Here is a 24,814-nt window from a genome sequence, read left to right as displayed (position 1 = left end):
TACCATATAAGACTAGGGCTGTGTAAAAAATATCGGCATCTCGATATTAATCGATTCTCATTTTTATGGAACGACATCAATTCTTAAATCCCAAGAATCGATTAGTCTAGCCCAGGGTTCCTCAATTAGTTTTCGCAGAGGGCCGAATTCTGCCAACAATACCAAGCCAAGGGCCATTGACCTATATACAGTATATATATATATAATTGTTATTATTATTACAATTATCATATTGTTGCTTTTGTTAAAGGGGTCATATAATGCTGCTAAAAAGAACATTATTTTGTGTATTTGGTGTAATGAAATGTGTTTATGCGGTTTAAAGTAAAAAAACACATTATTGTTTCTCCTCTATGCCCCGCCTTTTTGAAACGCGTCGATTTTTACAAAGCTCATCGGTCTGAAAAAGCGAGGTGTGCTGTGATTTGCCAGCTATCCAATGCGTTGTGATTGGCCGAATACCTCAAGCGTGAGATGGAAATGTTATGCCCCTCACATACTGTTGATGCCGTGTCCCGGAGCGATGATTCAAAAACATGAAAACCCATTACAAACGAGGCACTTGTTGCATCCAGTGGGGACATAATTACTGATTATAATGACTTATACCGTCTTTTTACACGCCATAGTCTTTGCAACTTTAAAGATCTTCTTTATGCACCAAGAGCTTGTAACACTCCAAAGATAAAGGAAAAATTTAAATCGCATCATATGACCCCTTTAAAATAATCACAAGATGGTCACAAAATGAATATTCAGATTTTTCCCCCAGCAGTCTGTTTTATTCAAACAATTACGAACATTTTTGCATTTAGATACAGAAGAACTTTGCCTGTTGAATATTAAAAACAAATGAACAAAAAAAATCTGGATCTCCATGTCTGCCATGCAAATCAACTGTTCCTGCTCATTCCCAGACTGGATCTCTTCTCTTCACTTTCCCTAATTGCAGATTCAATAAATGGATTTGTCAGTATTAATATTTTTATATTTATATTTTAGTTTAGATTTTTTTTGGGGGGGGGGATCAAACTGTAACACCGTGTGTCCCAACCAGACATGACGCGATAAAAAGTATCTTTTCCTTGTACTTTTTGTCCAAACCACCCGCGACAGCGACACGTCACAATAAGCGACATGGGATTCTATTTTAGGAACGGTTTTTATTTTCTGTGACGTCACGGCAGGAACAACATACTAAATATTACAGTGATAATCTCAGGTAATGATTATGTGCTTTATTCAATGATAAAAGTGTCTAATGTGAGTTTGAATATTATTTTGCGTTATCTTTATAGCCATAGTGAAAGCAACAATAGATATTTTACCTCAGATCTTGAAAATAAATTAAAGCAAACTTGTACGTTAAAACTGTGAACTCACTGCGAACCAACATGTGTAGCCTATTCCATAACAAAGATATCAGTCACTCACTCAAAACTGTTCAGTCCATTCACTTTTCTACACACTCGCCATGTTTTGCAGTCATATCGTATCAACACTGGACGCCACAAAGCATTGCAAATCATTTGAATGTTGTGTCAGTACGTTATAAATAGAACGAGTCAGCATGACTGTCGGGGATTTGTCGTGTCGCGCCGCATCCAAGACAGCATCACTGATTATAACGAGTTCTTGTATTTTATTGCATCGTGCCGCTCGTGTCCGGTGTGGACACAATGTAAGTTAATGTAGCTTTCTGATGCTGCGTTTTAATTTTCATGCCACATTATTTGAAATTAGCGCGGACCAAACTTTTCTCTCACGGGCCAGATGTGGCCCGCGGGCCGCCTATTGAGGAACCCTGGTCTAGCCTGTTTTCAGTTAATGGGCAGAACGTTGAAGGGCACTTCCCATCCAATTAATCGCAATAAGCATTGTGTTTTGGTAATTTTAATATGAAACAAAATCTCAGATTTAAAATTCTATCCATTGTATTGCAGTATTCAAACAATAAATGCCGTTTTGGCGCTGTTTAATGTGAAGTGATAGATCGCTGTAGCGCTCAGTTCAACAGACGCAGCAGCGTGAGGCGCACGTTAACTAATCATCTCCTCCACATTAATACCAGTTTCAGCACAAAATAAACATGAAAGAGTATAACTTTACAATCTGTATCCTGTCTCATGTAATCGCTCAATCAGTGTTTCAGCCGCACAAAGACGTCAATATAACGGCTTGTATACAATGTCACGTATCGTAACATTTACCTCAGAAAAACATATTCGGTAACCATAAACTCATTAGTCAGATAGAAAAATAAACTGTAGAGAGGGGCATTTTGCTAAATATATGCACCATTTAACATATTCATAATACATTTTACTGTTCTTCAATGTTTAATTTATGTTTGAATAAATCCATCAAGTTTTTATGACAGCCACCATTATGTTAATATATAAAAAAAAATCGAATTAAAGTAGAAATATTATTATGTAATTGTAACTATTATTTTAAAAAGTGTAATTTTAACAAATTAGTACATTTTAACCTTCAATATTATAGTAATGTAGTACCAACTGACTCTCATGTATATTTTACAGCATTAGTTGAGAGATTTTTTTTCCTTGAGAAAATTTGGTATGTACTGTACCTGATATATATCCAAAATAATCGATATTGAATCGATTCGAATCGAACTGGTAATAGAATTGAATCGCAAGCTTGTGAATGAGAATCGAATCGTGAATATATAAGACCAAAATTTAAGCTACTATTTATTGATAATCTTCCCCTCTGCTCAAGCTCTGAAATAAACTAAAGGTCATCGATCAAACGTGTCATATTATATTTAAGAGCAGTGGAGGGGAAGATTTTTAGTCAATAACAAATGTTTGTCTGTTCATCTTTATCCTATTATCTCCTGGAAGAAAGAACTGGGCTGGAACAACATGAAGATAAGTAATGTTAATTTTTTGGTGAACAACTGCCTTAAAGGGGTCATATGATGCGATTTCAAGTTTTCCTTTCTCTTTGGAGTGTTACAAGCTGATTGTGCATAGATAAGATCCCTGAAGTTGCAAAGACTAAAGTCTCAAAACCAAAGAGATATTCTTTATCAAAGTTAAGACTCTGCCACGCCCCCCTTAAACGGCTCGTTCTAACACGCCCCCACATATCTACCTCACTATGTGGAAATATTAGCATAATGCTGCCCAAATGTTCACGCAAAGGAGGCTGTGGTGTTCGGCCTATCACAATGCACTGGGTCAGCTGGCCAATCAGAGCAGACTGCGCTTGTCGGAAGGAGGGACTTTGTAGAAAACAAAGCGTTTGAGAGAGGCGGGGCATAGAGGACCTACAATAATGTACAGTATTTGAAAAATAATGTGGTTTTTGAACATTAAAGCATGTCAACATATTCTGTTATACCAAATACACCAAATAATGATCTTTAAAAAAGCATCATATGACCCCTTTAAGAATGACTAGCCATTTCAAAATGGTAGCAAAACGGTAGACATTTCAGTTTCACACTGCAAAAAAGAAGAAGATTTATCTTACTTAGTTCTAGTACTTAGTATTAGTATTTTGTCTTGTTTCTAGTCAAAATATCAAAAAATCTTAAATTGATGCATTTACTAGATAAGCAACTAAATTAAGTGCATTTTGCTTAAAAAAGTTAAATTATCTGCCAGTGGGGTGAGAAAATACTCTTGTTTTAAGCAAAATGCACTTAATTTAGTTTTTTTCAACTGGAAACAAGACTAAATAACTTGTGTCATTTTGCTCAACTAGTAAATGCATCTTAATTTAAGTATTTTTTAGATATTTTGACTATAAAAAGGATAAAAATACTAAGCAAGATAAGTCTCTTTTTGCAGTGCAGAAGGAGCTTACAACAAAAATGTACCATTGGAAAGGTGATGAGAACTATATTTAGAAGGCTATGTAAACTGTGATCTAAGAGCATCTCATCATGTCCCCATGAAAGGGCTCAAGGATAAACAGGTTCATCCTTTAAGCAAGGTACATGGGGACAACCTCTGCTGATCACCCTTTTAAAGCCAAGATGAGGGATGAGAGACTCCTTAAGAATTCATCAAGGCAGCCTCTCCCCAATGACACGTGGCCATAAATGTTTGCTGCAGAGAGCACTCCAGACTGCTTCGTCTGGGTGAAGGTCACTCACATGGAAATGTCAAATGTCTCTTCATTGGCATTACTGAGACAATAACGCTGTGCCGCTATAGCTCCACTTCATCAACGCCGTTTAACAGCAATGACACTAATGAGCACTCATTTACTCCTTATTAAAGGCTTTATACCCATGTCATGTTAATAACTTTTAACAGGCAGATAATGGGCAGCTTTTAGATGGGGAATGAGAGGTAACGCAAGTGTATTTTAATAGATTTTTGCTGATATTTAGGAGTGTGTGGGTAAACACATGATTTCAGCTGATTGCCAAGATCAATGTGACTTATGGTGCTGTGCATATTAAAACTATAGTGTAGGAGTGCATTATTTTTGTGTTATTCATTAGAGAAGTCAGAGGTGCGCTTACCATTCTGAACATCTAAAATGTGGTGTTTGTCTAGGGTCCATCCTCCCATGTTTGAGGCGTCGAGTTCGTAACCTTGGAGGATGGCTGTTCTTTTCTCCCACAAGATCAGATCCAAACAGGACTCATACTCGAATCCCACAGACACTGGAGAGAGACAGATTGGTGTTATTCATGTATGCAAATACATCTTATAAACATCCTATCAAATACAGACTTCTTGAGAACTGCTTGAGAAAGTAATCAATACAGACTAAGTCTAAACACCACATTAAGAGGCATGCAGATAAATCATCATATAAACATTGGGCTGATAAACCGCACTCGTTCCCAGGGCCTAATCAGATGTCCTACACAATATCAATTCATCTTTACTGTAGCCTGCCTGAACACTGCAGTGTCTCTATCATAACTTCGGTAAATCTCATAACAGATCTGTGCTTCACCAGGTGCAAATAGTTTTAAATTTATAACTGTTTTCAGCCGATCATATTAAGAAAGCGACCTTATGTCCCCCAGAGAGAATCAATAAGTGCACTGCTATTCGTTGGGTAAAAAATTACCTGCTTAATGCAATTGGCAAAGCAAAGCCTGATGAGAAGGTGAAAGCCAGTCAATATTCATGAGACCTAGCTAACCTGTTTACAATTTTACACAGTCAGTCCCTCCAGGATTTTGCAATTCTGCGATAGCTGAATTTATCGCAAAATCAAGCAAACTCCACAAGAGCTCACAAATTTTTGGAATTGCCGCAGATTTTCTGCAGATTTTGGGCTTAGACGCATCTCGTGACGTCATCGCAAAGCGCATTCAGTCAAAGAAAGGTTGTTTTTCAGTTCCAAAAATGTAATGAACAGCCATGCGTTCTCATCATGACCGATTTAGAGCTACATTGGACAAACGAACCGAAAACGGAACAAATCTGCGCTTCTCGTTTGGGCTACGCAGCACAGAGCCTCGGGCCGGAGCCGCAGGCCGGAGCTGATCTCGATCACGCAACACTGTTATACACAGCGCTGGGAGATACAGTGAAGAAAGCAGTCGAATTCGCCGCAGAAACAATAACATCTCTGTGAAATCTTGTGAGAAGCATTCAAATTCGGCGCAGAATTCTGTTAAAGCTACAGATATCAGAACAAACACCACTGATGTGGAAACCAGGAAAAACATTGTTCAATAAACACAAATCACCACCATTCGCCATGGATTTAACATAGTAAAACTACAGGAGCAACTTGTGGCAGAAATGATCTAATGTTTTCGAGTGATTTTAAATGCCACACACAACTTTTCCCAGCACTTCAAAGCTTTAAGGATGACATATCATGAAAATCTAACTTTTCCAGGTTTTAAGTGCTATAATCAGGTCTCCGGTGCATCTATCAACCAAGGAAACGTGAAAAAGATTAACCCAGTAGCTTTGTTTCGGTAAGCCTTTTTCTGCAAGCGTCTGAAAAAACGAGCGTATCTGATTTCGCTCCCCTAGCGACGTTGCAAAGGGATCTCATTATAATATTACCTCCCCTTTATCTGTAAGTTTCCACCCACAGTGCCGTCATTTTGATTTCGCAAGCGACAACAGTGTACCAGCTCTAATGCCATGGCGAAAGTTTGAGCAAAACAGCTAACTGTTCTGTCTTTGGCTGCACAGACGAGCACAGAACACTTTAGAGTCCCAGCCTCAGAGGAGACAAGAGAGCAGAGGATTTATTGATTTATTTACTGTATATTGCTGCTACCACACAGATATAAAATAAACAAGCGATTTATTTCCCAAGCGATTTATTTCCCAGCTGTGTGCCTTCACAGACATAACCGACATAAACTTGTGTGTGAAAGAGAACTTAGTTTAGTAATCACATGCCTGTGACAGCCGCTTTCTGTCTGTGTGCTTCGGATGTAACCGTATATCAGAAGTTTAAACTAATATGGTTTAAAACGCATGATTTCAGCGCGATAAACATGATAATCAGAACCAAAACAGACGTTTTTAGCAGGTATGAGCTGTAATGGTGCAGCTCTATTCTGGAAAAGGGGGTGGGGAGCAGTAGGTCATTTGCATTTAAAGAGCCAGGCACGAAAAACAATGTGTTTATGCTTCCACTTCTAATGATATAATAAATTATCTGTGGGGTATTTTGAGCTGAAACTTCACAGATGCATTCTGGGGACACCAGAGATTCATATTACATATTGTAAAAAGGGGCATAATATGTCTCCTTTAAGTATTAACGAATTTAAAAGTTTTTAGTGTGATGACTATTTGTTCATCCTATTTAAAAATAAAGACATTAAATTACCATTAGTAGATGGCTGCAGAGAAGTACTTATAGGCTTATTAGCCATTTCCACTCCCTAATATATATTTTTCGTATTGATTAAATTATATTTAGACATTATGAATGACAGTAAAAGTTAATTTTATCTGCATCTCAACTACCCAACCAACACAAGTACATCTGTAAGAGGTCTGCTATAGATCTGGGAAACATCTGCTGTGTAAGCTGATAAACGTCTCTGAAGCAGTTTTACATGCATTCTAATAAATGTCTATTTGACATCTTACAGGAAACATCTTAGAGACATATTGCAGATGAGCAAACACTCTAAAAAAATCTTGCATATGTAAATGCAGAAATCAAATAGACATCTCTGAGATGTACATGTGCGATTAGGGTGAGTGCTTTACTGTCAGGTGCTGGTGCCACCTTCTGTAGAATTTAATGGCACTGGTACTGGTGTCCTCAAATGTTAGTCTGGAGCCCTACAATGGTTCTTGAAGTCAGAAAAGTCTTAACAATGTTAGAAGAATGTTGTCTGTGGTATATTTTCACTGCAAAACAATAAGAAATGGCGCAAATATCACCCGCAAATTTTGAGAAAAGCCGCAGCAAAATCAGCAATTTTAGGCAGCAAAAATCAGAAAAACGTCCCGCGAAATCCTGGAGGGACTGCACAGTTCACTTTGTAAAGGAAGAATGCACTCCTGATTTTGTGAAAAAACATGTCTTTTGTGGTTCAATATCTTGTGAGTTTATGTAAGGCGCTGAAAAGCATGTCTTGTTTAGTCTGGCCTACTGCCTGCCACATCATCAGCTGAAAATAAACTGAGGCACTGTCATCAGCAGCTGGCCGTCTTTCTCAAGGCTTAAGTGAAAAACAAAGCCAGAGATTCGCCTTGACCTTCTTCAGAACATAAAGAGGCATGTTGTTCTCTGTGGTTTTGCTGATGGGTAATCATACAAGCTACAGAATACAGTCAGCATTAAAAATGCCACTGTGAAAAAATCTTGCTTCCTGTGCTATTGTTGGCCTTAATCATAACTGCTTTGTTTTCCATTTACAGTTCTTATTTGCATAGGTATATTTAAGGAGACATCCCATAATGCAGTTGTCACAGTGGCACAGGCCATTAAGCACATTTACATTCTTGCATGTAACAAATTCAGGCTTTCTACAGAGGGTAATTATATTATTCCTCGACTCTGTGCATCTAGAAAAACAGTATGTGATAGTGAGGTGGTTGTTTATAAGCTCAACAACACCAGCTGATTTAATATGAACTATTAGTAAAGACGTAGAAAATGCTATTAATTGTGAGGCTTTTTTGGAAAGTTTTTCAGCAGAGGTGTGATGCTGCATCAATTAACACTCAATTAACAGAATCTTACGAAAAAATATAATTGGATGAAAGTGAAAAACTTTTCACATTTAATTGTGCTTTCAGTATTGAGAAGTAAAAAAAAACAAAAACAAAACTGTGATCTGATCTCTGTGTTTACTCACCCACAGCCTCTGACAGGCCGTAGACTCTTTGGTTGTATGCATCCGTTTTGTCCCAGATGAAGGTGTAGGACAGGTTGGGTTCTGCGGGGAACCACTTCTGAAAGAGGCGTCCCACCACTGCCACCATCAGATGCACCTTCATGAGGTTAAAGGGGATGGTGGCTTGGGTCATGGTCACCTTGAGCACTGGCCGGTAGCCAGCCGCCCGTGAACTCAGATACATCAGGTTTAGGTCGCTACCCGGAATCGCCGTCTCCTCCTGAAGAACCTGCACATCAAAGAAAGAAAGAGGTGAAGATAAATAAAGATGGGGGAGAGAAGGAGTGATTCGGGAGCATCTGGAAGAAGCATTAGAGCCGAGGATGAGGCCTCCGATTTTTCTCTCCGCAGGATTAAAGCACATCTGTGCCTATGTTTGCTCTGACCGCCATTTACTTGACATCTTGGATCTAATGAGAGAGATTTTCACGGGAGTGATATTTGCATCACTGTCGGAGTCTATTACTGTGCCGCATTCCACATGCTCAACCACGAGAAATAGTCAACAGACAGAGCAGTGTGGACCACAATTTGCAGTAGAAGAGTTCAAACTGGATTGATTTCAGACTTTCAGACAGCTGGCCCGTCGTGCCGGATGAAACACAAGCGTGCAGTTAGCAGCATTTAAAGGTGCCCCTGGTGAGGAGTTACCAAAGTTCAGAGCATTAGTGCTAATTTCTCTCCCTCTTTGAGATGCACAAAAGGAGCACAAGAGATGAGGAGCAGCTTGGATCAACAGAGAGATTCTGCATCACAGCTTTCTCCTCAAGTGCTTAATGAAAAGCCAGTCGAGTCACTGTGGAAAGACTGTAATCCCCCTGTCTTCCAGCTCATGGCATTGTCAAGTGTCCTACTGGGAGGGGACATTTGCTTTTCTCTAACACAGAGGACAAAGGGAGCCAGAGGGAATTTCTTTTCTTCTCTTTTTTTTTTGGTTTGGATGCCGCAGCCCTTTGCCAGGGATCAGTAGAGGGGGTTAGATGGCTTTGGGAGAACCTTTGATATGCTATAAACAGGATATAAACAGGAAACTAATAATAAGTGGGAGATAAAATAAAAGGACAGCCAGTTAAGATGAAGTTTTGGTGGTTTTAACTTGATCAATTTGAAGAGCTAACGCTGCCTCCCTTACACTAGCTGATGCCATCCCGCATGTGTTTGTGCAAACCCTACGCTCATAGCTTTACTTAAGGGCGTCTATAAGCCACAATGCATTCATGCTATGCACCTGGCCTCCCCTCTGTGAACTTTGATTACAGAGTCTGAGCTAATAACATGCTTTACGCCGCCTGCTATAAGCGCTTAATAAATGGCACCGCATGCACTGCTGTGTCTCTACATGTGCAGCCGTGTTATTCTTAGCCACGGGGGCAAGGGCCATAAGTGCATATGGCTGCATTAAAGCAAAATATTTTCTCATTTGCCAAATGAAAGGGAAGATGAAAAAGGCTTTGAAAGTTCATTTGATACAGCCCATTAAATAAACAGTAATAAAGACCAGATTGAGTTTTATCATCAAGCATTTTTTCACTAGTGTTTCTGCGAAAAGCCGAATCAATGCGCTCTCATTACATTTAGAGGTGTTATGCTTTAAAGGACATAGTAGTTATTGAAGCAAACACGCAAAGCATGATGGGAAATCATATATATATCTTTCATTCACTAAATGTCTCATCTGATTTTCCACTGTCGCATGGAGGTTTTCTCTGGATGTGAAAACATGCCGTTCTCCTCCAGCCAAATAACATTTTTTCCAGGCCTGCATGACGGCCAAGTGGAAGCAATATGCCTGCCCGTTCGGTGTCACGGCCGCTAAGCGTTACGAGTGCTGGATGAGGGGGTCTGACGGATGTCTGTTTGCCATTTATGTGTGACGCTCTGGGTAAAAAAAGACCTTGAAGGCCATTACAGCTGAGGTCCAAAAGCCCTATATTAAATGCTAACTTGGTTGGGTCTGATTACCCCTGTTTAGAGTTCCTCTCAAAGCACGCTGTAATTCAAATCAGGGCCCATCTACTTTGATGAGTGGGGTTCCACAGAGGGGACAGACGCCCCTGTTGGGACCGAGGAGAAACATGGGAACAGTAGTGTGGCCTGTTACATATGCTGCCGACAATAAGGAAACAATTTTTCTCCTTCATGTCTCAGAGCAAACTCGTAAGACAGCATATGTGTTGGCCCTGAGTGCTCGCATTACAGGGGATGTTCCCCCCGCCACATGCCACAGAAAGGTAAGAATGGAAAAGCTGGGTTATAGAGGAAGGGATCAAAAACACATCTGGACACAAGGTAGGGTGGAAGAGAAATTACAGACAGGACAGAGCCAAGTTTTGGGAACCTCTCAATCAACAACAGCACTCACTTCACGTGGCACAGAAAAACGTGACTGAGGAATTCAATCTCGACTTTTATTTTGCCTTTCTTTTTATCATAACAGTTAGCTTTAAATAATCAGTTCCCTCAAAAATTTGAATTCTGTCATTTACGAAAGCCATACGAAAGCTATTTAAGTCGTTACTGCTCATCTGTTGTTGACCGCATGAGTGAATCATTCATTCGATTCATTAAAAGGAGTAAGATTGACTCATTTACAAATTAAACATGCCTAACTCTAATTTATTTTCATTATATTTAAAAGAGTGGCCAAGATCTTTTTTTAATATAACTCTTGTGATTCACAAATAATGAAAGTCACATGGGTTTTGAACAAGACGGTGAGAATAATAGAGGAATTTTCATTTTTGAGTGAACTATTCCTTTAAGACCTTAAAATTGTTTTGTGCACGACACAAACTAAGCATGCTTTTATATTTATCTCCCCAAAGACCCAGTGATTTATTTGCTCTGTTGTGGGTCCAGTTTTCATTTTTACAGACAGGCAGCAAGAGGCTTGAATCATTTTAACAGATTATGTAGGGGATAGCGTGTGCAGATTTGCACTATAAAAGGAACAAAAGGAGGGTGTGCAAAAGGATATAAAATGCTGACCAATATCTCCTCAATATGTGGGGTTTCGCTGAAGGCTGTAGTGATTTCTAGCTCTTGCCAGCACCACAATAAATTCAAAACTCTTTTTCCTGTACTGCATGTACTGCATGCTGGGTGCAGGTTGAAGGCAAAGAACAGACTGTTTCCTCACGTTTTCTTAGCACCATCACTGTTCTCAAAGCCTCCTTCTTTTGTGACTGACTGAACAGTGTGCAGAGCACATCTAGACTCATTGCATATTCATACTGGCTGCTGCCGTATGATACCCTCTTCTGTGCATGTAAATAAATGAATATTCAGTGTCCAGCTGACCAACTGTTCCATTTACAATGGTGAATTAGCACTTTGGTGGGAAGAAAAAATCTGGACTGTTTTAGTTTTAGGGATCTGCATCACCTACATTGTGGCTTGTAATTTTGAAATCTCATATGCACCTGGGCTTAAGGAGTCAAACTGAGCCTTACCTGTGTCTCTGGAATGATGGGGCCATTCTCGGGTGAGGATCGGAAGAAGGTGGAAAGTGGTGTGGCCACGATGAGAGGGCTGGGTCGAATGAAGCCACTCAGGTCGCAGCTGGGGATGTCGTTTTCCTCTTTCTTCATAACCAGCATGTCCATTACATAGAAGACATTCCACGGGATCCATACTGTACGGAATTGCGTGAGAAACGGTGCCCGCTCGAAGCTCAATGTCAGTGATGCTCCACCATTGGCCAGAATGTCAAACCTGCAAAGATGAAACAGGAGTGTACTTATAAATTCCAGTATTTATTTTGTACAAAAGTTTACACAAATTCATATGCACATAAAAAAACAACTTAGAACTGTCATACGGTCCTCATTAGGTATGCATAATATGCAGGTAATGTACTGCGGAGGTGATAGAGTGAGTAACTGAGATGAATTAGACATGAGAGCTGATGGCTAGACCTGGTTTAATTGTCTCTTGCAGGTCTCCTCTGAGCCAAGTGTTTCTAAGAAGGCCCTTTCCTTCCTGACACAGGACATTGCCACGGTGAAAAATGCATGATAATGTGGCTTAGCCTTTTTATCATTGCATTTGTGTAAAAGCTAAAAATCTCCCTCAACTCTCTCTCTCCCTCTGTTGCCATGAGAGACTTATTAGAAAGGAAATGAGTCAGGAACTGAGCGTACTGTCCTATATTCCGATATTTTGCAAAGGCTGCAGGGGGGAAAGCAAGATAGGGCAGAAAATATGCATGTAGAAGCGTAAGAATTCGCTCACGTGTGCACACATACACAGACACAAAAGCAGCTCTGAAGGAGAGGCTGCTGGTGATTGGTCTCCAACAGGGAATCAGAGTACCAGCTACGCAGCTGTTAGAGTAAGTGGATGTGGAAGAGGTGTGGGCATGATTATCCACTGCCATTTTACGGTCTGCCCTGCTGTGGTGTTCAAGTGCTGCACCAGCTGGCTGAGTGGGCTAATCTCGGACACACTGCCCCTATCTATAGCCTCCCCCCACACTCTCTCTCTTTCAGTCTGGGTCTCCTCCCTCCAGTCCAAGCACTTCTATCATCACGTTTTCTATTAAACATATCTCTCTGGCAGCCTCTTTCTGACTCCTTTCTCCATCTATCTCTGTGATGCACTGTCAGGGTCAAACTTCTCTCTCCTCAGTCCTACGTGTGCTCATGTGCTCTCTTTCTCACTTAAAAGAAAACAACGGTAGAAAAAATAAAAATCACTCCAAAATTAACTACACGTGCATCTCAATAAATTAGAATGTTGTGGAAAAGTTCATTTATTTCAGTAATTCAACTCAAATTGTGAAACTCGTGTATTAAATAAATTCAGTGCACACAGACTGAAGTAGTTTAAGTCTTTGGTTCTTTTAATTGTGATGATTTTGGCTCACATTTAACGAAAACCCACCAATTCACTATCTCAACAAATTAGAATATGGTGACATGCCAATCAGCTAATCAACTCAAAACACCTGCAAAGGTTTCCTGAGCCTTCAAAATGGTCTCTCAGTTTGGTTCACTAGGCTACACAATCATGGGGAAGACTGCTGATCTGACAGTTGTCCAGAAGACAATCATTGACACCCTTCACAAGGAGGGTAAGCCACAAACATTCATTGCCAAAGAAGCTGGCTGTTCACAGAGTGCTGTATCCAAGCATGTTAACAGAAAGTTGAATGGACGGAAAAAAAAATGTAGATGAGCTGAAGGCCACTGTCAAAGAAACCTGGGCTTCCATACCACCTCAGCAGTGCCACAAACTGATCACCTCCATGCCACGCCGAATTGAGGCAGTAATTAAAGCAAAAGGAGCCCCTACCAAGTATTGAGTACATGTACAGTAAATGAACATACTTTCCAGAAGGCCAACAATTCACTAAAAATGTTTTTTTTTATTGGTGTTATGAAGTATTCTAATTTGTTGAGATGAATTGGTGGGTTTTTGTTAAATGTGAGCCAAAATCATCACAATTAAAAGAACCAAAGACTTAAACTACTTCAGTCTGTGTGCACTGAATTTATTTAATACACAAGTTTCACAATTTGAGTTGAATTACTGAAATAAATGAACTTGTCCATGACATTCTAATTTATTGAGATGGACCTGTATGTAATTTCAAGCCATTAAGATGTTTGTTGTTCTGTAAAACATAAAAGAGAATTTTTCAAGAATATCCTGGCCACTCTTTTCCAGATAATGAAAGTGAATGAGAACGGTTCCAAAGGCCCTGCTTACACCTGGTATTAAGATGTGTTTTTTGGTCTATCTGATCACAAGTGAACAATGCTGAATACAGGTATTTGTGACTCTTTAAAAATATATGTTTTTCTTTTCAGTGGTTTAGTTTTGTATGCGCAAAAACAACAGGAGAAAACAGAGATAAACATAATAAAATGGCATATGATAGTGTAAGGGAAACAGGTCAATTTAGCTCAAAGGGAATCATTTAAGATTTTAAAGGGAACTCCACCAATAATATGTAAGGGAATTTGGACAGAATCACTGTTTTACGGCTGATCACTGAGACGGCCAGCGATTCAGTGAACGAGCCGTACGACATAAATTCTGCAATGGATATTTATATCCAAAATATAGTGAAAACACTATTAATTAGCACAGTAACAAGATCGGCAGTTTAAGACATTAACTTGTGAGCATAAAACACGAGATACTTCTCTTTTCAATATAAATAAGGCTTTATTGGATAAATCTAAGACATATAAACTAATCTAACACATGAACACACGCATTCACACAAGTTGCAGAAAGAGAGAAAGTGAGGAAATAATTAGTTTAAAAGTCCTTTTAGTGTCATTTAGATGCATATTTACATGGAAAGGCAGTTTCTCTAGCTTTCTGTGGATGAGGACATATTCTGTGAAGACCAGAGGTTAAAATGTCTGTAAGGAATCTGTTTATTCTTTGTCTCCTAAGTGGGGGAGTCAATCCAAAGAGCTTGTGATTGCTATCACTGGTTACCATGTGATGGTCACGCCGTGCATCTCTTTTGACCATTAATCTTAATTACTTGCCCCAAAATTGACAATCTCCTTGGAATTGTCAATAAGTGTTCTTTTGTTTAAATGCTGTGAGCTACTCAAAGCTGCTGGTTGGTTCAGGTTTGTGGAGCCAGGATCTGATTTATGACATCCGGTGTCTTGGGCCTCCGTGGAATTTGACTGTTCTTTATCAAATCTTACATTGTCTGATTCGGTCTGATATCCTACAATAGGAATAAAATAAATGTGCTTCAGTGAATAATTAACAAGTTAACAAAACAAAAGGATCAAAAAGAAAAAGAAAAAACAAGCCTGTTTAATTTCATTTTTATGGCCATACCAGAAGGAAACAGAGACAGCTGAAAACGCATCCTCTTTGTTTTCTTGATTTAACAAAGGCACAGTTTTGTTTCTTATTCTGAAACCTTTACAGTTTCAAATTGTCTTTATGACCAAACTGCACCGGAGATTCTCGCACTCACACAACATCATTTACAGCATTGCTAGATGTTTATAAGCCTATGTTGTTTATAACAAATGTCATTATAATTCGTTTTATTTTATAATTGTATATATAATATTGTATTATGATTTTATAGCTACTTATATTTTCTGATTTATATCTTACTCTGTTCTGATTACCAGTAAAATTGAAAGGATTTGCAGACAACTTATAGGTGACTAATGTTTTTTCTCTCTCTTATCCATGCAGTAAATGTTTTAGAAATAGCTTTGTGGGGGAAAAAAAGAACAAACAAACAAACGGACAAAAAAAACCCCAGAGCATTTGGCTCATATATATATATATATCAGTGGCGTGCTGTCCATATAAGCTGTGAAAGCTCCGCATACCCAGGCCATTTGAGAGAATAAGTTCACAGAATAATTTATATAAACATGTGTAAGTTGATCCCTTGTCATTTGAAATGTAACTTAAAGCTTAAAGAGTTAGGAATAAGTATGTAAAATGATTTATTTGCCAAACTGCAGAAATTTTCTGTAAATCTACGTCAGTTACGGATGCTTCCGGGCGAGTGGATTCTCCGCAGCTTTCTTGTCTCTGCTCTATTGCTATGACTCTCCAGGATTGTAGCGCGTTCTCATTGGTTTGCTCGCATGCGGCTGATTTCATGCGCGAGGTAAGCTGTCCACGAAGCGCTCTCCCAAGCGGAAAAATGCGCTGTTGCTGTCAGATCTCTTGCCGAAAATCATATTGTGTTTGATGCAAAACCAACTCGACTAAATCACAAGAAAAAAACATTGTAACTATATTTTTATGTTTTCTCAAGCAAAGCAAATTATAAAAGTCCACTGAAAACATATCTTCTTACATTTTTGGTCATAGACAACGTATGTTGAAGATATACGTTACTGTCAACATGCCTAACTGGTAAATAAATAAAAAAAATCTTTATAAAAAAGTGGGCTATATAAAATTGTACATTTCATTTTAATGTTTTTTGGCGGGTTTTACTTGGAAAATTTTAAGGGGGGTTATGTCTTAATCTTATCAATCAGCATAACCGGTTAAAAAGGTCACAGCTCGCCACTGATATATATATATATATATAAAGACTCTCCCCTCAAAAGAAATCAGGTCACAAGTGGTCGAAAGTGGACAGAAGAGAATTATTGGAAGAAGAGAAGAGAAAGAATAGAAATCTTAATACCAGGTGTAAACAGGGCAAAGCAGTGTTGTTATTGTTAACTAAAACTTAAAATAGTTTTTGTTAATTGAAAATATTAAATTAAATTTATATATATATATATAAATTAAATACATGGAGAATTATAAAAAATTAAAATGACAAAAACATTTAAAAAATAATTATAATATAAAATATAAATAACGTTAAAATAACACTGGTTTCAAAATGACACAGAAGTACTATAAAGCAGTCTTGTGAGCTGCATTTCAAATCTTCTGAAGCTATCATAGATTTTTGTGATAAACAGAATCGAAATTTAAGTCTGCACTAAAAATGTAACGCTCAAATCAAATATGGCACCTTCTGATGTGTTGCATCATGTCTGACGTCAATGATACCTTTTGTGTGCCACAGAAGAAAGTAAGTCATACCAGTTAGGACCGACATGCTGGTGAGTTAATAATGACAGAATTTTCATTTTTCATTCAGCTGTTCCTTTAAAGACTTGAACTGACCCCATTCAGTCCCCCAGCTGCACCTAAAACACCTCTTCAGTGATTCTATCTTTAATTACACTGAATTCAATTCAATTGCAAACCTTATTTAATTTCCTCTCTGCTTGATTGCTGCCTTTCAGCCATTCAGCACTGACACATGACAGTACATGATGGCAGGTCCTAACAGTCCACTCTCCTTGAACAAAGATGTCTGCTTAAAGATCTTGCTGGTTACAGTTGTGAGGCCTTCATGATTGCGGTGCTGCTGCTCCTTAATAATACTGGGAATGGTTTAACAGTATGGGAGAGTGCGGCCCATTGGCTGATTGATTCCACTCTTGTAAATCCAATGCATTTTAAACAGGCCGTTTGCTAAAGCACTGCTTCCTGAAGCAATGCCTGACATTTTCATGAGATGATCTTGGTAGATAAGACAGCACGCTATAAAACACATGCACGCACACACAAACGGTTGTGGAGCCATAAGAGGTTGTGTATTCAATCAAAGTTTTCACATATTTATGTATGTTTTATGCATAAATACTAAACATAACTAAACAGATGGTTTTGGTGACATCTGTACTCTGTGCTGTATTATGACATTCAGTCATTCAAGGACAGAAACACAATGGAATTGTGTATAGTATGTGTGTCCGCTTATGTTTTCAACCTACATGCCATCCTGCCGTGTGATGGTGAATCCGTGGTCTGGGTAGTGCACAAAGGACACGTTGACTCCAATCAGGGGCGTACCATCTGCAGTGAGCACCTGCCCTCTGATAATGGACACCAGGCTGCAAAACAAACACACATGGTTGGTAAGAAACCCACACACACACACACACACACACACACACTATTAATATGATTTACAGCATGACTGAACATGGATTCCCTAAGCTTTAAAATGTCTAATCCACTGTAAATAACTAGAAAGCACACAAAGTCTGTCTCTCTCACATGCACACACACACACACACACACACACACACACTCACTCTATGCTTATTTATGTGACTCTTGTGCCCCCGTCTCTATAGACAGTCATAATTCAGTCCCCTAAAGGCTCCAGTGGGATTCTTATGTCCTCAATTCCCAAGGCAGATTCTCTTCCAAGGAGCTTCATAAGGATCGATGTGGGCAAAGCTTTTGTTTGAAGAACTGTAACTTTCCCACAGGGGAATAAATAGCTAAAATACTTAGAAATCCTGCATTGTCAATTACTTTTTTTGAATAAGCGCTTCTCTTTCAAATCACACACACAAAAAACTAAACAAAACAAAAGCAAAGGGTGCAACAGAACTGAACCGAACGAAGGGGTCACGGGATATATTCATATATTAAAAATATATGCAAATATTTAGCAAATATTCATATATTAAATCAATTTCAATTAATTTAATATTAATTGGCATACCTAATTCAATTACATTTAAAAAAAATAAACTGACAGTCCTAACAAAATAACAAAGCCACAAAGAGAATTAGAGCTTGGGTTGTTTTGGGCAGAAAGTGGCTTCACCGCAGTGTTGAGGACACCTCGCTCTAATTATTGGCGGATTTTTTCAGGTCATTACTGTTTTTCTGGGTGCCTAATCAGCAGTGCAGCAGAGAATCAAAGTGTGGCGTCACCCCTCACTTGGAGCTGGGATAAATGAAGTGTGGAAATGTCCCTAGGGTCACACGCACAGGTAAACATTCCATAAATAAGCTGCCGTTTCTCATGATGTGACCGTAACTCAGAAATCCCATTTGCTTTGTGTGAGATAATAAAACAATAGTGTCTAGTGTTAGCTGCCACAGCCTGAGTGTCCTAAAAGCATGCTGTAATTCACCCTCCTAAGCGCTGTATTTCTGTCTCGTTTGCCCTGAACACCACACGTCACACTCGCTACTCGCTCTGCTTGTCTTCCTCATGCTCTGAGGGCACCCTGACCACAAAACCAAGGTTAATATCGCTTACTCACTGCTATGAAGATAAAAGCAAAAAGGAAAAAACAATATTTTTGTCAACTAAAACAAAAACAAAAAAACTACAGATATAGATAATAGATACAACAAAAAATAAGTGAAATATATAAATACATAACCATTAAATAAGGCAGCGGCTATTCGCACTGTGTAAATAGCGACAGAGGCTATTTACACTAAGTGCATATAGCAATAGATGCTATTTACACTAAGTGAAAATAGCATATTTTCTTAGCGATAGATGCTATTTACATTAAGTGCAAATAGCAATGGATTCTATTTACACTACGTTAAAATAGCAGGATTTTCTGCTATTTATACTACTTATCGCAAATAGTGGCAATTATCTGCACCTCAGTATTATAGTACATTATAAAACAGTATGCAGTAATAACGTATTGAGTGTAAATTATAATTTTAATTCAAATTATTAAATGGTTGCCACCTTATTGGGACAATAAAGCCCTCCCTATACCTTTCCTAACCCTACCCGATACTTTATTTTCAACCTTTTGATTATTTCCTTAATTTTTATTGAAAATAAATGCCTTTCCGATGTGATATGATATTTGAAAAGGGAGAAAAAAAAGTTGGGTAAAAGGCGGATTCGAACCCAGGTCGATCGCGTCAAAAAGACTATGGAACGCGCTTTACCATCTATGCTACTGAAGCTGCTGGTTGCCTGCCATAATTTATAGTGTTGACCATCCCTATCAAACGTTTGTGGGTAAAGCTAGTATAAATAGCCTCTGCCAACAAGGCGGCTATTTGCACTTAGTGTAAATAGACACTCCGATTAATTAAACTGAAAAAAACCCAAAAACAATAACTTGATATATTTCAAATACACAACCAATTTTACAACCTATTTTTTAAAGATCATACACAGCCTCTGAAAGCTTTCCCTTTCTGCCCTTTCCTCTCTCTAAGAATAACCTTCACGATGTTGCCATCACAAGGATTACGGCTGGATCCAGGTGGACATCTACCAAGGTTATTCACTTCATTCTTAAAGGGATCACACAGATGCGCTCTTCTCCGGACCGCTGACCCTCTCAATGCTCCAGTTGTTTTCCATCCAACCCTCGCTGCTTAAAACACCTTCCATTTTGCCAACATGCACCACGCAGAAGCTTAATCTGCTTAAAAGGCCCCTTAGTGCTGGGATGCATGTAGCAAAATGAAAACAAGACATTTTCATGTACACAGGCAGGGGTTTGCTGAGCCAGGCGTTCAAGTGAACGGACGGCTAAAGATGACATAGAAGAAACATCTGGAGAGAGGCTGCTGGGATATACAGGGTATGTGACAGATACTTAATTCTGGAAAATTGAGGAGCTGGCACTTTTGCTCCAGTGGCGTGTTGTTTTACAATGTTTATGCTGCGAATCAATAGGTAGTTACCCTGAGGAAACACACAAACAGCAACTGTTTCTTAGCAGGATTTTCTTTGAAACCGGTTTGACCCAGAAGGCAGAATGTGGAGATATACGTATATAACCAGATTCACAATATCGGCCTTTTTTCAGTCAGCCAAAATATATATATCTGTGCCGTGTCCTTTTATCACCATCTGTCGTTTTCAGTCCAGGATAAAAACCTACAAATGAAACTTAACTTTAAAATATACAAAAATACAAAAAAATATAAAAACCAGAGCCTGTAATGTTTACTCAAACATTTACATTATTTAGCGAGCGATTATTCTATTTTATCATGAGCTGGGAGGATGAGGGAGTCTAGCACACATGGTTTGCATTACATTTGATGGCTGCCAAACGAACTATTCAGTGCAGATGTGCCCCGCGTGGGTTTGTGCATTTATTTTTAAATCACATTAGTCTACCTCCCTTTATCAGATCAGTCTTTATCTTGCCACAGAGGTACTTAAAGGTTTAATGTCCTCACATATGGGGCACCGGCATTGGGCCTATTAAACTCTTTGTTGTAGCTAATCGTGTTATCTGTCATGACCAAATCACAGTTGCCAAGCAATTTTTGAGAGTAATCAAGCTAACTTCAATGTGCATTGAGTTGTGCATAGGAGGCAGGGGAAGAGATAAACAAACTGATCGTTATTGCATTATTATCACGTATCAGTCAAATTGAAACATGACTGTGAGCATTTGTAGTGTGATCAGTCAACCTCCTTTGTGTTTTTAATTCCAGGTTTCCATAGATATTAGTTTACTCACTCATTGAATATTCGTCAGACACAATAAAAAGGAAATTAAGTTAAAAGCACAATAAAGCAAAGAGGGACTTGAAATAGCAACAGGTGCTTAATTGACAGAGCAAAAGGAAAGAGCAAGGTAAACGGAGCCATGAAGGCAGCTGACCATGATAACTAAGAAATGATTATATCCATTCAAGCAAACAGAGAGAAGATACTTCGGACCAACCCACGCTCTGGATGTGACAACATAATTAATAGCACTGCTTATTCAAGCGGGCTATTATCAGATCTAACATCTCTTTCCAATAACTGTTATGGTGCTCTCACATACACAATGCAAATCGAGGCGCATAATTTGTAAATTACACTTTAATGCAACTTCAGAAAATCTTTTTCTCTGTAACCCGGGTCACACGGTTCTTATGAGGTTTTGTCAGCACATCTGTTTCCATGGCAACTGTATGAAGTTTTTAAGAGGGCTGTTAGGAGCAATTGTGGGGAGTCTTTTTTTTAAATGGTGGTAATATGGTCTCTGGAAAGCAGAATATGCTTATCATCTGACATTAACTACAATTGATTGGCTAACCTAATGAAATAATTAGACATGTGCGATCCATAAAATTTACATCCCAAGCTGTCATGAACAAGTGCTGCTCTTCAGTATTTAAAAAACATATATATTTATTTAAGTTTCAGCTAGGCCAGTCAGGTCAGTAGATCAGATCTTCATTTGCTCTGCCAAAGTTTCCACTGGCCTTAACACAAATATGGTTAAAAAAAAAAATAGCTATATGATTTTATATATATAAAAAAAAAATAATAATAATAAAATAATATATATATATATATATATAAAATATCTATAAATATATATTTTAATCTTATAAACATATTTTTAAATTAGTGCTGTCAAACGATTAATTGCAATTAATCGCATCCAAAACAAAAGTTTTTGTTTACATTATATATGTATGTGTACTGTGTATATTTATTATGTATATATAAATATACACATACAGTATATATATATTGAAAATATTTACACGTTTATACATTTATATATTCATATTCTTATATTTTATATTATATGTAAATATACTTAATATATAAATATAACATCTCGTATATTAAAACAGAAAACCAATATTAGAAATTGAAATAATATCTCACAATATTACAGCTTTTTCAGTATTTTTGATCAAATAAATACAGCCTTGATGAGCACGAGACTCCACTAAAAACATTAAAAATCCAAACTTTTGAACGGCAGTGTATATCATTTCTAAAATAAACAAAACCTCCTATTTGGGATTTTATGACAGCTATATTAAACTTTTGCTGGAAATGAAACGGCATATGGTGTGAACCATGACTGATTTGTTTATAATCTTCTTCTATTCCAACTGATCTAAGAAGAATCACAATGATTCTTGTAATCTGTCATCTAGATGGATTACTTCATTGACTTTTTGAACTCTGCACAATAACATTCAATACATCACAAAAAACCCAGTGGACTGGTATTAAATACGTTTACATGATCAATGTAAGATGAAGTTCATCACTTGCCTGATAAAACCTGGGCCTCTGGGGCATTCTTATTGTTAAGCACTGATACACTCACTATTTGAGGTTTAATTTGCTCATTGCAGCAGACACAGCACACAGTCCTACCTTCTGTTAAAGGGGTTGTCTCCGTTAATGACATGCGTGCTCTCTGGGCCAATGAGGAAGCTGATTTGCTGATAGAACGACTGGGCGGCTTGCTGTGGGCTTGCGGGTTGGTTCTGGCTGATGATGTCGATGGGGTCAGGAGAGCCGCGGCAGAAGGGCTGAGTCTGACACGAGCTCTGCAGGCAGCAGTCCGGATCCATACAGTCCACCAGGCCATCTGCACACAATGCACATCAAAAATATGAGGTGCTATGTGTTAAAGAGACTTATAGTATATCCTGTGTCCTGTCTCACCACTTATAGTGTGAGAGAAGTAAAACGTCTTTTGGGTCTATGCTTCATTTGTTCTCTCACCTTTAGGGTCAAAGACGTGACTGCAATATCCTCTCTTGCTTCTTTCACATTGTCAAGCCTCACTCTCTCACCTCTATCAGTAAACACCTGGTTAATGCTTTGTGTGGAAATGCGATCTGATCTCCCGCAGGTAAGTGCCATAAACCTCTGCCATCCGTCTCAGCTAGTTTATAAAAAGCCCAGTGTACATCTGGCACACTGTCACAGGGGAGTTGTAAAAGAACACATGTGCAAACACACACACACGCAAACACGTGCTTTTGTTGCGCTAATCAGTATGAGACCAATTCTTTTTTTACTGCACCCTGAGCTGACACTGCTCTGGTGAGATCGAGACAGAGTGTCTGACTGTTTGTTTTGCCTTACGCGTGTCCCGGCACCACCTGCCAAAAGCACCATGCAACTTCATGTGAGATCTGGACCTCTCGTAACTCTCACACTGCTTTAAATCCGGTCCACTATGGCCAAAGTCAACACGCACATGAAAAAATATCTCCAGAGAGCGCAGAATCTGTTAACATAGCTTGCTCAGGTCACACAAAACAGAGGTCACGTAATGGGATCTTTGGACATGCATTTGTATTTAAGGAGAAATTGATTCATTTTTTATGTTTGTTTATATAAAGACCTTTATGTTCTCATCTTTTTACAGTACCTCCAGTCAAAGGAAGCCAAATTCAAAGAAATCTGCAATACCTGGCACGATTACTGTACGACTGAGAATATATCATAACCTTACTGTATATTTTTCTTTCCGCTTTGGAAAAACTTCAAAGCCTCTTGTCAGGCTTCCAGAGGACTGTAAATCCTTCAGATTTATGATGTTACAGACCGCATTATCTCCAACTAGAAAAATAATCTCCTCAAATACAAACCCGATTCCAAAAAAGTTGGGACACTGTACAAATTGTGAATAAAAACAGAATGCAATGATGTGGAAGTTTCAAATTTCAATATTTTTTTCAGAATACAACATAGATAACATATCAAATGTTTAAACTGAGAAAATGTATCATTTTAAGGGAAAAATAAGTTGATTTTAAATTTCATGGCATCAACACATCTCAAAAAAGTTGGGACAAGGCCATGTTTACCACTGTGTGGCATCCCCTCTTCTTTTTATAACAGTCTGCAAATGTTTGGGGACTGAGGAGACAAGTTGCTCAAGTTTAGGAATAGGAATGTTGTCCCATTCTTGTCTAATACAGGCTTCTAGTTGCTCTTGTCTTAGGTCTTCTTTGTCGCATCTTCCTCTTTATGATGCGCCAAATGTTTTCTATGGGTGAAAGATCTGGACTGCAGGCTGGCCATTACAGTACCCGGATCCTTCTTATACGCAGCCATGATGTTGTAATTGATGCAGTATGTAGTCTGGCATTGTCATGTTGGAAAATGCAAGGTCTTCCCTGAAAGAGACAACGTCTGGATGGGAGCATATGTTGTTCTAGAACTTGGATACACCTTTCAGCATTGATGGTGCCTTTCCAAATGTGTAAGCTGCCCATGCCACACGCACTCATGCAACCCCATACCATCAGAGATGCAGGCTTCTGAACCGAGCGCTGATAACAACTTGGGTTGTCCTTGTCCTCTTTAGTCCGGATGACATGGCATCCCAGTTTTCCAAAAAGAACTTCAAATTTTGATTCGCCCATGTTGTGATTTCCATTACAGTAGCATTCCTGTAT

At 38.6% G+C, this 24,814-nt stretch overlaps 1 protein-coding gene across 4 annotated transcripts in view; it reads right to left on the bottom strand.

Moving 5' to 3' along the window:
• tenm3 (teneurin transmembrane protein 3) overlaps positions 1-24,814 on the bottom strand; it is a 123,492-nt gene that overhangs the window by 36,488 nt on the left and 62,190 nt on the right. For all 4 annotated transcript variants that reach the window (XM_016232249.1, XM_016232263.1, XM_016232257.1 and 1 more), the window contains 5 exons: positions 22,773-22,989; positions 17,626-17,745; positions 11,782-12,043; positions 8,291-8,558; positions 4,508-4,651 (listed from right to left, as the gene is read on the bottom strand). In XM_016232249.1, the coding sequence (XP_016087735.1) occupies positions 4,508-4,651; positions 8,291-8,558; positions 11,782-12,043; positions 17,626-17,745; positions 22,773-22,989 (1,011 nt within the window). The remainder of the gene's footprint in view (positions 1-4,507; positions 4,652-8,290; positions 8,559-11,781; positions 12,044-17,625; positions 17,746-22,772; positions 22,990-24,814) is intronic.

This window comes from Sinocyclocheilus grahami, unplaced genomic scaffold (genome assembly GCF_001515645.1).
Source record: "Sinocyclocheilus grahami isolate Dianchi unplaced genomic scaffold, SAMN03320097.WGS_v1.1 scaffold17.1, whole genome shotgun sequence".
In the NCBI taxonomy this organism is placed as follows: Eukaryota; Metazoa; Chordata; class Actinopteri; order Cypriniformes; family Cyprinidae; genus Sinocyclocheilus; species Sinocyclocheilus grahami.
Note: the sequence above shows the minus strand (reverse complement) of the source record. Positions and strands in the feature narration are given on the sequence as shown.